The 18,191-nt window shown below is 41.9% G+C and overlaps 1 protein-coding gene across 2 annotated transcripts in view; it reads right to left on the reverse strand.

Annotated features, from left to right (window-relative positions):
• The window catches only part of LOC126234588 (uncharacterized), a 185,165-nt gene that overhangs the window by 123,824 nt on the left and 43,150 nt on the right, over positions 1–18,191 (reverse strand). Inside the window, exon 2 of one of the 2 annotated variants that reach the window (XM_049943300.1) lies at positions 9,359–9,451. The exons of the other annotated variant lie outside the window; for it this stretch is intronic. Coding sequence (XP_049799257.1) covers positions 9,359–9,451 — 93 coding nt within the window. The remainder of the gene's footprint in view (positions 1–9,358; positions 9,452–18,191) is intronic. 2 annotated transcript variants of the gene reach the window in all.

The raw sequence follows: 18,191 nt of genomic DNA on the forward strand, positions 1-18,191 counted from the left end.
CTATTGTCATGGTGATACAATAGTCATCGTTTTCGAATCGTTCCTCTATTAAACGCTGTAAAATGTGTTCATATACTTCCACATTTACAGTTTTCGTAAGCGCAATAATAGGCCCACACCTTAAGGACAATAAAAAAGACACAAGTGGCACTAGACCTGACTGAGCGAGGTGGCGCAGTGGTTAGCACACTGGACTCGCATTCGGGAGGACGACGGTTCAATCCCGCGTCTGGCCATCCAGACTCGGGTTTTCCGTGCTTTCCCTAAATCGCTTCAGGCAAATGCTGAGATGGTTCCTTTGAAAGGGCACTTGGTGCCCTAATCCGATGGGACCGATGACCTTGCTATTTGCTCCCTTCCACTAAATCAACCCAACCCTACCCCAATTGGCCATGGTGGCAGGTAACTTTCTCCAACTATTCGCCGAATTCAAACTCTTCCAACAGATTGCCACAGATCAAGCGTGATTCATCATAATGCATCACTCGTTTCCGGTCCTCGACCGACCAGTGGCGTCACTCCTTGTGCCACAAGTGTCACCTGGTACTGACTACAGAAACGTGTGTCCAACGAGGAGCTGCTGAACCACTGTGTACCATCCTTTTTAACTCCCAGCGCACCGTCACTGTGCTAGCGGGACTGCCGGTAGAACTTTGCAGCTGAGGGTTGATTTCTACCGCTGATTTGAGGTGAGTTTTGACAACCACCCTCCGCGATCCTCGACGCGTAGCAGTCCGTCAGAACGTGACATATGCTTGGTCTTAGAGTAACTGTGGGAGTTTCTTCGCGTTTCCACTTGATAATCGCATAACGAGCAGTAGCCTGGGCATCTTTAGAACGGGTGAAATGTCCCTGATGGATGTGTTAGTCAGCTGACATCCAATGACAAATTCACGTTCGAAATCAGTGAGCTCTCCTGACGGACAGATTCTGTTGTTACTGCTTCTATGCTGACAACACAGTATTCCCCGCCTCCTTTCACGCTGGTTCAAATGGCTAAAAAAATGGTTCAAATGGCTCTGAGCACTATGGGACTTAACTTCTGAGGTCATCAGTCCCCTAGAACTTAGAACTACTTAAACCTTACTAACCTAGGACATCACACACATCCATGCCCGAGGCAGGATTCGAACCTGCGACCGTAGCGGTCGCGCGGTTCCAGACTGTAGCGCCTAGAACCGCTCGGCCACCCCGGCCGGCTTTTAGGCTGGTGGTTCCGCCTCTCGTGACATGTAGTGGTCAGTTCCGCAGTACACAGGGGTGTCTGAATATTTTTAATCAAGTAGTGTGGGATACAGAAGTCCCTGTGGCGTCAGAGCGTCTCGAGTGGCCTTCCATCACTGAATCCAGAGATTACCATGAGCGCCGGTAAACCGTCGCTGGACTTTGAACAAGGAAAAACGTCTCTTCTACTAATCATTTACGACATATATCGATACATTCCTATGGCAGGTGCACGAGTGCTTGTAAAAGAGGCCGTAAAGCTTCCCTTCCTGGCAGATTATCGATCGAAACATTGGCGGTATACTCTGTAAATCATGTTTTTGAGGGAAAAAATGAATCTCTGGTATTTTTTCCATCTTCTCAGTGTTAAAATATTACAGGACGATTCTGTAACACTGGTACTTTATTCACCTGAAACAACTCAATAAATCACATTTCGATTTGATACAACGTCCGTTTGTCAAGCACAACAGAAGAACTAGAACTTCGAGATGTAAATTAAAAGTATATAAGTATACCCCGTAAACGAAGCTAGAAACACAACAGGACGTCGCTTTACTGAAGGAACTATCCCAGGATTCGCCTGAAAGGATTTAAGGAATCCGCGGAAAGATTACATGACGATGCCGGATTGAGGTGTGACTCTTGTTCCTCTTGAATGCGAGGTCAATGTAACGCTTGCACAGCAATAGTTCTCTCCTCAACATGTCAGTGCTGGAATCCTGTACGGTGATTAGAGGAACCTTTCTGCGACTAACTGTGGCGATGTTTTGAGATCCAGAACTTGGTTCGTACGTCAAAGAAATGCTGCTTAGGAGTAGCAGAGGTGCTAGTGCGTACGGCGGGATACGTAGACGAATACTTTCCGTTTGAGTCCAGCTGTCTGTGTTTCGTACTCGGTTTAGTACTGTCGTTATCAGTCTTGTCCTGCCAGGAGAGTTAAGATGACGACATTGCAATAATGTGCCGTCGAGCGTAATGAGGAACGGTCAAGGCTTGACAGGTGCCGGGCTTCCCGGCGGGCAGGTCTCAAAAGAGGAGCGAGTGGCGGAAGAGTGCACGACGCGGCGTGACAGAGGAACGGTTGCGCAAGGCGCGCGCCGCGCCGGCCTTTGGGAGGCCGATAGGTAAGACTTCCCGCGCCCACGCGGCGCCTGCGCGGAATGCCGATAGCGGCTGCTTCCACTTCGCCTCCTCCGTGCCCCCCGCCCACCTCTCTGCGCGCATCCGTGTGTGCTGACTTACCGTAAGACAAAGGTAGACTGAAGGCAGAACTCGACACCGGTGCAGCGTTCGCTGTGCTGGTTGCTGCCCTCTGGAAGCTGCTGACGCAAGAAACAACTTCACTTTTTCAGATACCCCGCTCACCTACGTTTCTATCTCTCGTTAGTATTTCATTCCACATCCATGACATTCGGACTTCGTAAAGTAGTATCTTTATTGGATAGTGCGCTCTAACAAATACAATCCGTAAGCCGCCTTGGAAACTCGAATTTCTGTAATTTTATCTTCCTGGTCATTACGCGAGCCAACAATTAATTAATGAAACTGCGACCATATGGAGTTTCAAAGGAAATTTGTGACTGGACTCAGAAGTTCTGGCGGGGAGGACGCAGCGCATTTCCTTGGATGGAGAGTCGTCAACGAGAGTAGAAGTAGCTTCAGATGTGACCCACGCAGGAGAGTTCGACCCCTTGCTGTACATTTTGTAGACTCTACATCTACAGCGACACGTACGTGATTACTGAGCAATTAACACTTAAGAGATTGCAAGAGGGTTCATCGAACCACCTTCAGATCGTTCTTCTCATTTCTCCCTGTGCAGGTGGGCGTCCCAACAAAATATTTTCCCTTACTTATGACTTGGCAGACAGCATTAACAGTAACCTCAACTTTTTTGCATCTTGTCTATAATAAAATACTATCTGAAAAAACCGGACAATTACTCAGACGCATCTCGACAAGATTTCAAAGTGGTGCTAAGATCAGCAACTTGCTTCAAATGTCTAGAAATGATGAATTGTGCACTTAAAAAAAAGAATTACACATGTTATACTATGACCACGGCATTAGTGTGTCACAACTGGAATCAGTCAACTGAACAACTTGCGGGGATATGAAACAGAGTGATTGACCGAGATGGCGCATTGGTTAGCAGACTGGACACGCATTGGAGAGGACAACGGTTCAAATTCGCTTCCGCCCATCCAGATTCAGATTTTCCGTGATATCCCTAAATCGCTGCAGGCAAATGCCGGGATGGTTGCCTTGGAAAGAGTACTGCAGCCTCGCTTTCTCATCCTGTCGTAATCTGAGGTTGTGCTCCGTCTCTAATGATGGCGCTGTCGTCGGGACGTTAAATTATAATCTCCGTTTTCTTTTTCTATTTTAAAATAAAATGATCTAATCCTATAATTCATAGCTGTCTTCGCTGCTCTGGTAGAATATCGTACAGGGAAAATGCAGCCTACCAAAGAGATTACTTACGAGACACTTGTCTGAGACGTCCTACAATATTGTTCAAGAGCGTCGGACGCATACCAACAGTGGATATTGAACAACTACAAACGAGAACAGGACGAAAGTTCACAAGTTAGACTCGAGGAATGGCAGCACGGAAATGTCGAAAACCAAGAACTGGCAAACACTGGAAGAAAGCCGACAACAGTCCCGCGGAAGCCTACTTAAGAAATACTTAAGAATCAGTATTAACAATAAGAGAAGAAACTAGGTCTACATAAGCAGCAGTCAAATGAAAACGAGATATGTAGGAAAAAAGGAAGTAAACTGTTTATTATTTCAAAAGTAATCGCCATATCTGTTAATACGTCTATCCAACTGTGAAACAAGATTGTCGATATCTTCATGGGCAAATGTCTCCGGTTGCCTACGAAACCATGATTGCACCTAGGTGTCCATCTCCTCGTCCGAAGCAAACTGACGGCCACGAATGTTTTTCTTCAAGGCCCAAAATCATGGAAATCGCATGAGGAAAGATCGGGATTACGGATAACGTGTAAGGGAGAAACTTCTGCAGCGTAATCGAAACAACAAGTGGACAAGCCCGATTTCCTTCGGACGAAGAGGTGCAAGCCTGCTACAGTCCGTGAAGGCATTGACCGTCTTGTAACACAGTGGCATAAATATATTAATAGTTACAGCGATTACTTCTGAAGTAATAAACAGATTATTTACTTATTTCCATTCGTCTCGTTTTCATTTTACTGCCTTTTATACACTCTAAGAAAAAAAAAAAAGACACACCACGATGAAATTATCGGAATTAGACAGAACTTGGCAGATGTGATGTACATATATATAGACACACAAATGATTAAAATTTCAGAAAAATTAGGTCATTTATTCAAGAGAAAGAGCTTCACAAATTGAGCAAGTTAGTAACAAGTTGATCTAGTTCTGGCCTTTCTCCAAGCTATTATTCTATTTGGCACTGATTGATAAAGTTGTTCCTGAGGAGTATCGTGCCAGAGTTTGCCAAAAAGCGCGTTAGATCGTCAGAATCCCGAGATGGTTGGAGGCGTCTGTCCAAAATGTTCCAAAAATTCTCAATTGGGAAGAGATCTTGCGACCTTTCTGGAGAAATTACGCTTTGGCAACCACGGATACAAGCAGTAGAAACTGCGGGCGGGCACTACCTTGCTGAAATGTAAGCACAGGATTTCTCACCATGAAGGACAACAAAAGGGGGCACAGAATACTGTCGACATACCGCTGTGCTGTAATGGTGCCGCAGGTGACAACCAAAGTGATTCTGCCGTTGAAAGAAATAGCGCCTCAGGCCATCGCTCCTGGGTGTTGCGTCGCACCCCACCGCTCTCGGGGCCGTCTCCATACACGTCTTTACTGATCATCTAGCTCAATTCGAAGCGATGCTCAGCAATGAACACGAATTCTACTCTAGTCACTGAGGTTTGCGGGCTTTCAAATTAAATTAAATGATGAGTGATGTGGCCCTCAACTATGTACCCTCTGACTCAGAGATGAAACATTAAAGGTTTTGGCTGGTTTCGTTGCCTAGGGGCTGGGATGCGTAGTTGCCGCATTACAAGCGAAATACTGCTGAGTCTACAGTATACAATATGAACACACACATGAATCTAATGGTCGAAGGTTTCTATCACTTGGAAATTCCGAATTTTTAATGCAGCACAGTAATTTATAAATTAAAGATTGCAAGTAAATAAAATCTCCAGGTACCTTAACGACTTTAAATTATGAGTACGATAAAAGAAGTACCTTTCAGAATGCCGTTTATTACTTCAAAACACTTATTGGTGTCGATGGTCCACCAATTAGATAAAATATAAGTTGAATAACAAAGAAACAATAGATTCCTACTTCACGTAATTAGTTATGAACAGCCGGCCGGAGTGGCCAAGCGGTTCTAGCGCTACAGTCTGGAACCGCGCGACCGCTACGGTCGCAGGTTCGAATCCTGCCTCGGGCATGGATGTGTGTGATGTCCTTAGGTTAGTTAGGTTTAAGTAGTTCTAAGTTCTAGGGGACTGATGACCTCAGAAGTTAAATCCCATGGTGCTCAGAGCCATTTGAACCATTTAGTTATGAACAACAACACAGCTTGCGAGATATTCACTTCTAAATGCATACTACGTCTTCACTGCAGAAGCTACGGAAATATCACAAGTGCACAAGTCAGCACTACGAAATATTTCTATATCCCTCGACCGTGCGTCCGTCGCACTCTACTGTCCACGACTCTCCCGTGTCCTCTCCTGTACTCCCCAGAACTCCTCTGTCCTCTCTCAAAATGATGCTCGTCCCTTCCCTCCATACAGTCTCTCCACGTGTCCGTTTTGGAACGATCGCTGTGATTGGCTAGAGCACTCCTGCCCTGTCTCCGAGCCAACACACACTCACAAACATAATGAACGACATTCGAAATACTGGATTTACATTTAAATAACTCGAAATTAAATAAATATTGCTACGGATGGACCATAAACACGCTCAACCCACATTATTCAATACATAAACAAATTAAATAAACATATATCAAAGGAATAGCAACAAAAGGTAGGCCAGTAGCCTATCTCTGTGCTTTCTAAAACACAGTAAATAATTGACCAATTTCTTCATGAATAGTTTATATCGGATATAAACAAAGACATAGATGAATAAATATATTTGTAAGCATGCTGCTACCGTTTTTTCGTGTGACTGTGGGGTACTTATGGCCTGACGCGATCGATAGTAATCAGCCACTTTGACCTCCAATAACTCATGTACTATTCAAGTTACATGCCTGTAATACATACCAGTTTAGGTTTACACTAATAGCTACTAATACACTAGAATAATACACTAGAATAATACACTAATAATTATCAGATACATCGATCGACAAAATCGGTTAAACCGTTTAGATTTTGGATATTCGTTGCTGGGTGTTACTTGTATAATTTATTGTCAGGTACTAACCTTTAAACTAATGAAGATATTGAAAATCTGATTACACCATCACAATCGTCGTGCAAATAATGGTAATGTAAATTTTTCTTTTTGATGTATCATGATTCCTCTGGCTGCTATTAATTTCTATATGAACTGTGAAATGTCTGCCATTAAGGTTTCACAAAGTCCGCCACCTTTGCCACTGCCGGCATGTCTCCTTCATCGGCACAGCGTCGCCATGGAATTCCCAGCCATGCGGTCCCTGAACCCCAGCTAACGTTCGGCACCACACGGCCGCCAACGAGCCGCGGCCCGCCGAGAATCTCCAGCCAGATTCCAGACCGAAAATGTGTCTGGAGACGTCCCGGACAGCGGTGGTATATCAACCTGACTGTCACTCGCCATACGGCTTGACAACCAGAAACGATAATCTGGGGTGCCAATTCTTTACATAGCAAGACCACTTTGGTTGCCATCCGTCTACTGTATTCAACGACCTATTTTGTAGCCCTTTATGGAAAATGCCCACCCGCATACTGTTTGTATTCGTGCTTGCCTAAACGTACCTTGGCCAGCAAGGTCGCCAGATCTCTCCCAAATTGAGAACTTTTGGAGTATTATGGACAGAGCCCTCCAACATTTCCGGTTTTTGACGATCTAACGCGCCAGTTGGACAGAATTTGGCACTATATGCCTCAGGAGGATATCCAATAAGGGCGACAAGAAACACTTAAATGGTTATCAGTCAATTTCCATACTGACAACTTTCACCAAAACAAGTCTAGAAACTAATGTATTCTGGGCTAATCCTCCGTATAATTAGAAACAATTTATTTAGCATATCGCAGTTTGGATTCCAGAACAGTTGCTTGACTGAGAATGTGATTTACACATTCACTCACCAAATATTACAAACCTTAAATAATAAGATATCACCACTTGGTATTTTGTGATCTTTTCAAGACGTTTGATAGAGTAGATCACGTTACTCTCTCAGAAAACTCAACTTTTATGTAGCTGATGGCTTTCCACACACCTGGTTTAAATCATACTTACCAAACCAAATGCAAAAAGTTGTCCTGGATAATTCAAACAACGCTGTACTGGGGAGAAATCACAAAGAGAGTCCCACAGGATTCAACTTTTGGGTCCACTCCTATTCCTTGTATATGTGAATGAACTGCTTAATACTGAACAGGCAGAGTTGGTATTTATAAGCGACGACATTAGCGTTACAATAAGTCCCATTAGAGAGAAAGCAGCAGAAGAGATTGAAAATGATGGTTTTCGCAGAATTACTGAGTGGTTCTCTAAAAATGGACTCTACATAAGTTTTGATGACTATATTCAGTTCTGTACAACAAATAGAATCATACCAATAATTGTTGCACACAGATAGGAGTTCGTAAAAATACGGTAAATAGGGTAAAATGCTTCAAATTTTTGGCTGTACGCATTGATGGAAGCTTGAACCGGAAGAAGCATTTTACTGAGCTTCTCAAGCAATTAAGTTCAGCTACTTTTGCTCGTCTATGGTTGCTAGTCTTTGGTTAGTCTTGGAAACAAACGAATCAATTTTCTGACATTGTTTGCATATTTCCACTAGAGGCTTTAGGTATTTTTATTCTACTGTGACAATACATGTATTCGCTAATGAAATTCGTCATAAATAATCCATCACTATTTTAGAACAGTCATATTCCTACCTACAACACTAGCTATCACTGGCTCAGCAAGGAGTCCAATAAACAGCAACAAAATTCTTGATCGATTGCTCAATAACATAAAATGTCTGACAGATAATAAGTGTGTTTTAAATCTGATCTAAAATCTTTCTTTTCCTTAGATGAATTTCTATTTAAAACTGGCTGCCTGTACTAACAAAAAGGAACTTGTTTTTAATTGTAGTTTCAAGAGCAGGACTAAAAACTAAAGTGTTCATTAATGTTCACAGTAATCATATATACATTCCCCATAAACTGATTCATTCCGCATCACCTCGACAAAAGGATTGTTCTAATGATCTGTGGAACATGTAACTGACTAATTATCTAAATAACTAACTAGTTGGCGTGAGCCTCTTGTAGTGCGGTTTCGGGGCAGTGAGAACACACTGAGGATGAAGAAAATTATATACCGCGTGCGGTCGACAACACAAAGTACAGATCGTGCTGGGAACGATCATTGGTATAACCGAGGAATTTGCTATTTTATGGTAGCTTGCTGTATTTAATAGAGTGAGGAGGCGGATTTTCTCGCACGACTCTAAAGTTGGTTTGAAAATTGACGCACAGACACGCGAAACTGGAATCCTCCACCGAGAAAACAGTGAAGCGCTCTTCACAGGATTCTGTGTCCAAGTGTGGTGGGGTGTTGGTATGGAGCCACGTCTTAAGTGGCTTCACGATATAAGAAGCCCCACAATTGCCAACGAAATCGTAGAGGACCAGAGACGGTGAGGAGGAAAATTGTTCTTCTTCTCTACCTAAAAGCTTTACGGCCTGGAACGTCGTCGTGATACACTAGACAGTCCGAACGCCACAGTGCAGGATATTCTTTTTGTATAGCAACTCGCTTAATCGTTTTTGCACCTGAAGATAGTTTTTCTGGTTAATACGGTAACTAGGTGAACAAAATCATGGTGATCTGGCCATTTCATGCTGAAAAACCTAACCAAAATTGTTTTAACGTTGATTCTCACCTGTATTGCTTCCTTTGGTCGTGGTGAAGAAGCAGTCTTCCACTGGCTCGACTGTAGATCGTCACACACATAACGTTTTCTCCGCTTGTTTCCCTAGTTGAAAAAATAACGTGATGTTAATACGATGTTCTATCACTCCCGTAGCTGCGAAATCGCTGAACACGTAAAACGGCAATTAGAAAGAAAAAAAAAGCTCAGACGTAACTGACGCTTCCATACGGCTGATCGTTGGTTTACTGATTGAAAATAGGAGACAAACATTGTGGGAGACACCATCACTACAATTCTTCTTTCAACAAGAAACGAATTCTAAATCATCCACCCTGATACGTCGCAACATGAAGAACAAGGCAAGACCCCAACCACGACTTTCTCCCTGAAGTAGTGTGGGAAGGTGAGGTTCGGGAAGGACGGAAAGAACACTTTAAAACTGTTATACTCAACCCGACAACGCGCTGACGGGAACCGTTAAGCCTTAAGATGGCGCTGTTGCATCTGTGCAATATCCTCTATGCGTTGCAAGTGTCGGCCGTTGTGAGAACGAGGTTCTGTGGTGCCTTATGTCGGAGCTAAGAGAATTCGAGCGTGTGCAAATTGTTGGTGCTTTCGTAACCAAGGAGGTCGAAGTATTTGATGATTCAAGAGGCATCTTGTCCAATACTTACATCGCATACTGAGAAAGCCGAAGACATCATACGCTAAGTAACAACGCTGACAAAAGTGTGTGTCGACTGATCGTGACAGACGGTCATAGAAGAGGACAGCTGCAAAATCATTGCAGAACTGAACTTCGCACTTGCGAATTGTGTCAGCGCCGAAAAAACGAAGGGAGCTCCATAAGTAGACCACGCAGTGCGACCTGGAATCGCGAAACCACACATCAATGATGGAAACGCCGGTAACAGGAAAACCTGGTGCCGAAGCCATAAAACCTCGACTGTGGCACATTGGAAGAATGTTATTTTTGCTGCATGAGTCGTGGTTCACACTGTTTCCATTTGCTGGCCGTTTTGCGTTCCAAGAGTGAAACATGGCGAGCGTTTGGTGCTGGGCAGCTATATTGCGGTATTTCACTGGCTTCATAGTAGCTCTGCAGGGTAGCGTTATTGCCAAGGACTATGTGACCATAATGGCTCATTAGGTCCATTCGATGGGAAAATGTTTGTTCCCCAGTGATTACGCTGTGTTCCAAGAAGACAGGGTCCCTGTTCACACATTTCGCATCGTCCGAGACTAGTTTTGTGAGCTCGAGGATAAAATGTCGCATCTCTCCTGGCGACCACACTCACCACCATGTGGTACGAGGTACCCTCCGCCACGCACCATGTGGTGGATTGCGGAGTATGTATGTAGATGTAGATCTCAATATTATTGAGCCTTTGTGGCCTATTTTGGAGAGAAGGGAGCGTGATCGCGATCTACATCCTGCAACTTTACCTGAACTCAGCCCTTTTTTAAGAAAGAATGGTATCAGATTCCCTTGAAAATCGTGCAGGGCCTGTATTTATCCATTCCGCGACGACTGGAAGCTGTTTTAAACGCCAAAACGTTACCTACACAGTATTAGCCATTATAATATGTTGTGTTTTTGATGTTTCCGCGTTTTTATCCGCCCCCTGTACACTGCTGACCTGGAACATTACGACCACTGCCCACTTCGATAGTGAATGCTGCTTGCTGACGTTGGGGCCATTTGATGCAGTAAGGCAAGTTTGTAAGCCGAGCAGAGAAGGATGGGGAATCACTACAGCATCGATGCAGGCTGAAAATAGGGAAATCCATTAACAAAATGCCTTATTGTTATGGCCCGGCGTCTGGGAACGAAAACCTTGAAAACACCGAAGCTGGTCGTCTGTTCTCACACTACAGTCGTGGATATCTTCGGGAAGGGGTTGATGGACGGTGAAACCGCGAGCAGTTGACAAGGTGTTAGACGATTCCTCCTCAACACAGAACCAAGAGGTCGGAGTGCTGCCCACCCTGCAGGGCAGGCCGGTGATTTGTGGCAGATCTGACGACAGAGTACAGGCACAAGTATTTCTAAGTACACCGTTCAGGGCACATTATTGAACATGGGGCTCCACAGTAGAAGACTGCTACGTGTTCTCATGTCGACCCAACGACATCGTCAATTACGACTGTAGTAGGCACGGGATCATCGAGAATAGACCATGCATCAACAGAGACTTACGACCTGGTCGGGTGAATCACGTTTCTTGTTACACAAGATGGATGGTCGTGTTCGGGGACGCCGTGATCCAGGCGATCGGCTGCTCGAAACACGCACAGAGCCACGGATGCAGGCTGGAGAGAGGGACGCTACGGGGAGCATTCACCTGGTATTACGTTGGGCTTTTCTTTTCAGTTTAATTTTTTTAGTACGTAGCGGTAGCCCACACATCGTGGAGGCTAAGCTGTGTGGATGCAGTCGGCAAGTGAGAGTCACACTGAGACGTAGCGCTCCATACCGCGCCTGTGTTACCTAACAGACAGTAGCGGGCGGACAGCTGCAGACAATGGGTCATGATTATCGCATGACAGACCTGTCCTGATCCAGTAGCTAGTTGCGAGCAGCTACAACTGTGGCCGAAGGTGGTCAGTTTCTTACGGATTATGAAATTATCAAGTAGTTAAAACAAACTTTGAAAACAGAACTGTAGTTACTGTGGTTATTATGACTGTCATTAATTATCGCTAATTTGTTTATTAATGTGAATGATGGTGTGAATGGGAAGTAATATAATAAATGAATATCGTCAAGTCTACTAACTGAGTACACGTGAAAGTGAGAACTGTGACTGTACAGAGAAAGTGAATTATACGCAATGTACAACTAGCCGGTTTATGGGTCCGGGAAAACAAATAACATTTTACGATAATTCTTTTAGTTAAAGAGGGCGTTATTTTAGTAATTCTGGATCTTCTAAATTTGTTCATTTAGTAAATTCTTCAGAACAGCTATTAATTTGTGATAGGTCAAATGTAAATGACGCGGGATTGCGCAGTTCAATACTAATAGCGGACTGGCTGTGATGTTTATCAGCCTATCAGAGGACAGTACGTTCGCGCGTATTTTGTGGGACAAATAACTGCTGTATGAAGTCTAAAGAGTCAGTTCGAAACTCAGGCATCATCATGTTTGGATGCGGATACAAGGAGTTCTGAACAGGAACGATAATTTTGCATAATAATGATTAAAACTTGACCGTGGAGTGCCGCAAAGTGGGGGCGAACGTGTGAGAAAAACGAACACCTGAAATTCCGATTTGTGACTTGTGAGTGACCAAAATCCGCATGGCATGTTATACAAACTGTAATCGCAAACCGAACATCCGTAATGGTCACATTGTGTGATAATTCAGCGAGCATTATGTCACAGATAATCCATTTGGTAATCCTCTTAGTAACGGAGTCGGTAAGTTATAATAAGATTGCTATTATGAATGACTGTGATTGTCTGTGGGTGTCGAAACAATAATTTAAGATTACCACGAGTTTGGCATAGCTTTGTATCAAATAAGTGCCAATATATGGATGTTTTACTCACAAAATACATTTAAATTAATCGCTTGGTTAATCTGATACTGAAAAACATTTGTTGCACGCGATGGCGGATTTAAAAATTTTGATCACCTAGACACACCATATTATATGCGCCACCCCCCCCCCTCCCCCCAAAAAAAACATGTTTTAAATAATAACTATTACCCTATCACTTCACAATTGCCGTTTTGGGTGGGAGCGCTGTGAGCTGTTTCCGTACTCTGCTATTCGTTGTTCTGAAGGACGCGTCAGAGGTCTAGTCACGCACAATCAAAATGTAACATGGTTCCTGAACTATACTTGGTGTACGGCAGCGGAAAAAACAAACTTAAAACTGCATTGTGTTAACACTTTCTTCTGTCGAAAGACAACAGAAACGAACACAAGGAAAACAACTTTTTTTTATAGCCTAAAAATTCAACAGAGCGTGTAGGATACAACGGATTTTTGTTAAACATTCACTTTTAACACGTTCTTTTACACGAAACCGTTGAAAAAGGAAAATAAAAAAGTTGTGTTACGATCTAAAAATTGAAGCGAACGTGTCTTACATTAGAAATTAATACGTACTTTTACAGAGATGCGTTCAAAATCAAAATTAAACTGCCTTTTTACGATCTAATAACTTGAATGTGTAGCAAATAAAAAACATGTAAATCTATAGGAAAGCGTAAGAAATGAAAATGAAATAGGGAATTCGGTGCACGAACTAATAACTAAATACAGAGGAACAAACACAGAACTGGATTTGCTATTACATAATTTTACAGGCTAGTGTGGAAAAATCAAATTTGTTTTATAATCTAATAGTTAACGTGCAAAGCATTAGGGTCTGTATAGCTAGATGCTGCATAATGTGTCTACAAAATACCTTTAATCCATGTTGTGGCCGAACAATTTTGTACTGCAGCTACTACTCTCACCATAGCTCTTTCCAACGGTATTAGCAAAGCTTTTACGTATTTATCGACAGAACTGAACTTCGTTATTTATTGACACTTTTTCATCTGAGCGTACTATCCGATTACGTATATTTCCGCGATAACTGTACATTGCAGCTACTACAGTATCAGTGTGACTTGACTGCACAGCGCCGAGCGGCCTGGATCATTCGGGTATTGTTTGGTATAGACGGACGCCTTTGGTCACGTTTTCACGTAGACGAGGCTTAGCTCCGCGTTGTGCCATCGACAGTTGTAAAATAAACAGGTAATACGTAGTTTGTAAATCCAATGAATGTGCTCTAAGTTATAATAAAAATCACATTATCATCTTAAATTTTTAAAGCTAATATGAATAAATAAACAAACTCACCAGTCAGCAAAGTTTGAGTCTGACTTTGACGGCAGAAAACTCGTTGATCATATCTTCATAGTTCATACGGTTATCAGTTAGGAGGTCGGCTTCGATGTGACAAGGCATTCAGTCTCAGCTCAGACAACGTAGAACGTAGGTACGATTTCAGTCTTTTAACGGCCGAAAACGAGCGTTCTGCTGACCATTTGGAAGTGCCGTACATATAAATATTCTAAGAGCAATACTAGTATTTGGAAACATGGACTGTAGGCTCTCTTTTGGTAAAAATTTACTCATTTCGACTGATATATCACTAATCTCAGAAAATTTCAAAAGTTCCACGAAATGTACACATTCACTAGGGAAGAACGGCTATAAATCTGTGTCATATGACACCTAGAGTTTTGCTGCATGTTCGGCAATATCATCAGGTGACTGTTCTTAAGGTTACTGAAAACTGTGAAGGAGTCCAACAGTGTTCTATAGCTTTCCTTCCTCCTCACTAATTCGGGGTACAAGTTGTCGAGTACTGGGAGAAATGTTTCGACCCTAAATTTTTCCCTTTCAGCCCAAAAAACTAATTCAGAGTCCGCTTCTTCGTCATCATGGTTCTAGGCGCTCAGTCCGGAACCGCGCGACTGCTACGGTCGCAGGTTCGAATCCTGCCTCGGGCATGGATGTGTGTGGTGTCCTTAGGTTAGTTAGGTTTAAGTAGTTCTAAGTTCTAGGGGACTGATGACCATAGATGTTAAGTCCCATAGTGCTCAGAGCCATTTGAACCATTTTGAACCGTCATCATGAAGTTAGCGTTTTCGTGATCTTTTATAGGTGTGATCATAGTCTATATCAGTCACAATCTCCATGGATTTATTTTCGTTATAGACGAACATGCCACGAATAGATGCAGTAAATCCTACAAGTCATTCATATAATTCATGCACTTTTAGACTATCAATATTTACACTCTGCAATTTCAGATTTACCTATTAAATCTCTGGAGTATGTCCTTCATAACTGTCATCATGAATACTGTTTCTAGTCTGATGAGTTGATTCAATAAAGCTGAAGCCTCATTTCGCACAAGTGGTTTTTCAAACGTATTATTGGCAATATGTGTGAGGGCATTGATAACGCCCTCCCAGTTTTCATATAGACTTACACACGCTTCCTCTCTTGCTGACCAACGTGTTTTTGATAAACTTTTTACCATTTTGCATCCTGGTTTCATGAAAGATAGAAGTTTATCCCAGTGCTGTGTAGAAGCAGACAAAAAAGTATAAAAGTTTTGCACTACATTGAAAAATGAACAAGCTTTCCGAGACAACAGCTTGCAGCACAAGTGCCGACTAAATTCAAAGAATGTGCTGCACAAGGCACATAATGCGCTTTCGAATGTCGTTCTTTAAACGTGCCTGCAAACTAGTGTAGGTACCTGACATATTGCTTGCGTTGTCATATGGCCTCTACAGTCAGTAATATCAATGGAATTTGTAGACAAGACTTTTAGTATGGCCTCAGCTAAGTTATCGGACTTGTGTCCCGGGTTTGGTTAAAACAGAAGGAAACGTTCAACAGGTTCATCATTCTCGTTCACATATTTTACAAAGAAAGATAATTGATTAATATGTGAAATATCCACAGTAGAATCTACTATTATAGAGAAATATTTGGCCTGTTTTATTTAACTTATGATAATTCCTTTTATTCGTTCAGAAAAAAGCTCTATTATTTCATCACAGATTGTTGAAGAAAGATAACTTGTATGTCCCTGCCCTGGATTTCCATATCGTTCAATGTGCTCTGCGAGAAAAGGATCAAACTCGGCTATAAGTTCAAGAGACATCATAAATTGGCCATTATGTAATAATGGAATCTTTCAACGTGTCCACGTAGGGGAAGTCCACGACTTGTTAGCTTCCTCACTTCTACAAACACCCTTTTCAACACACTGCGCCAGTACATTTTTTATTTCTCAACATATGAATGGACTTGTTTATCTATTGTTCCAAGTGACTTTTTTCTTGTTAAGGGTGATAACTCAGAATTTTTGTGTTCAAGTGAATTCTCATTATGAGATAAAATATTAGAAATATTTTTCCAATCTCCAATACCATTACTAGCAATCGCGGCCTTACCTCAGAACAATTTACATGGTGCACAAAAAACAGCATCAGTGGTACAGGAGTATACTAGAAAATCACGCAAAGTTGATTCACCATTGAAAAGTTTACGGTAAAATACATTTTTGTTCAGATATCTGGTTTTATCGCCTATTGATCTTCTTGAACTAGAAAAATCACCGTACAATTTTGATTATGCCACGTAGTAATAGAATGTCCATTGTTGATTCATTGACACACCATTCTGCAGGATCATCACAACGAAGTTATTTCTTATTATAATGTTTGACTCGACACTTAGATTTTAATGAAACTCGAAATCAGGAACAATCTGCTTTCTTTCATTTTTAACTTTTTTTTCGTATGTATTTACTTCTTTTACAACAAGTGCAGTGCAGGATGCAGTGCATCCGTACTACTTCAACTCGAAGTCGAACCAGCAACATTTTTTGCAAAACATTTATCTACTCTGACAAGCGTTTTTAGAAATTGTCTTCACGTTCTTCGATAACTTCCGAAATGCCGCCCCATTTAATTTTGCACGTTTGCTTTTTCCACAGTTATTCATGTTAAGGCACTTAGAAAATTGTCAACCAACAGTCAAAACAAAAGAAAAAAATTGTAAAAGGAAAGGAAGAAAGACTGTATCCAGTTCTAATCGTACTACACCGCACATGAGAACAAAGCTTTTTACTTTAAACACGGCACACGAGCACAAACATTTTTCCTTTAAACACGGAGCGGTGAACTGACCAAATCGGATTATTCGACGTAAGTGTGCTATGAAACAACGACAATACAGAATAATTTAATTTCATTCTCGTCTGTTTCTCTGTTGTCAGTGAACGGTAGAAGCACAACTGACGGCTGGAATTCGTCTCGTAAAGAAAACGGGACAGTCCCTTTTGCGGCTTCTGTTTCCCGCATCGCCGGAATTTTAGCTGGGACACAAATATGTTCTGAATATTCTTGACACTGTCTTTCTAATTTAAAAAGCAAATTAATTTTTGCCATTTGTTGCAGTGAGGTGTGCTGGATCTTATTCCAGTTATTCTTATAACACTTTAGCGGTTTCTGTGGGCATAGAAGACAGGCTACAAAGTTTAAGTACTCTTGTTGGCACTTGATGTGGTGTGTTATCATTTGTCTGAACACCACTGTTATGTCTACACGCAAATGCAAATTTTGTTCCAATAAAAAACAAAAATAACCTTTCCTCGAAGAAAAAAGCTTAGTTAAGAAGTTTAATATATAATTTGCAGTGCCACATACTATTTGATTGCACAGAGTGGGAACTTTGCTATCACGCAGGCTGAAGTACAATAAATGAGACAAACGAAAGTTGGTTTCTCCTTCTTTTTTCGCCAAAAAAAAGTAACTAAATAGATAAATAAATAAAATTTTTAAACTGTTGTGAGGTGTATTTCAGATTTTATTAGATATTCTGCTTATGTTCTTTTCGTATGAACATGTATTTAAAAACGTAAAACATTCCCAGTATCAACATGTTTTGTTAAATAGGTTTCATTAAATCAAAGCTCAGATATTGAAGACTACAGGGCTTTCGCATTAATTACAGTAAGGGAGGGCTGACTTGATACTTACCCGCAATTTCTACAAGAAATTTAAGTAGAGTCGGGTTTTGCATACTGAGGCCCACACATGTTACAGTATTTAAGAAACTGCTGATTAGTTTATCACAGCTTTTCAGGGGGCCCGGTATTTTCACGGGGAAAATATGGTAGGGTTAACTCGAAGACAACATTCTCGGAGTAATAACGTTTCAAACATTATATTGTAGATTGTCGTCCTGACAGCTTACTTCAAAATATTCTGAACAGTCACGAAGATGATACCAGACAGAAACCCAATGT

This window comes from Schistocerca nitens, chromosome 2, assembly GCF_023898315.1.
Source record: "Schistocerca nitens isolate TAMUIC-IGC-003100 chromosome 2, iqSchNite1.1, whole genome shotgun sequence".
NCBI classification, from domain to species: Eukaryota; Metazoa; Arthropoda; class Insecta; order Orthoptera; family Acrididae; genus Schistocerca; species Schistocerca nitens.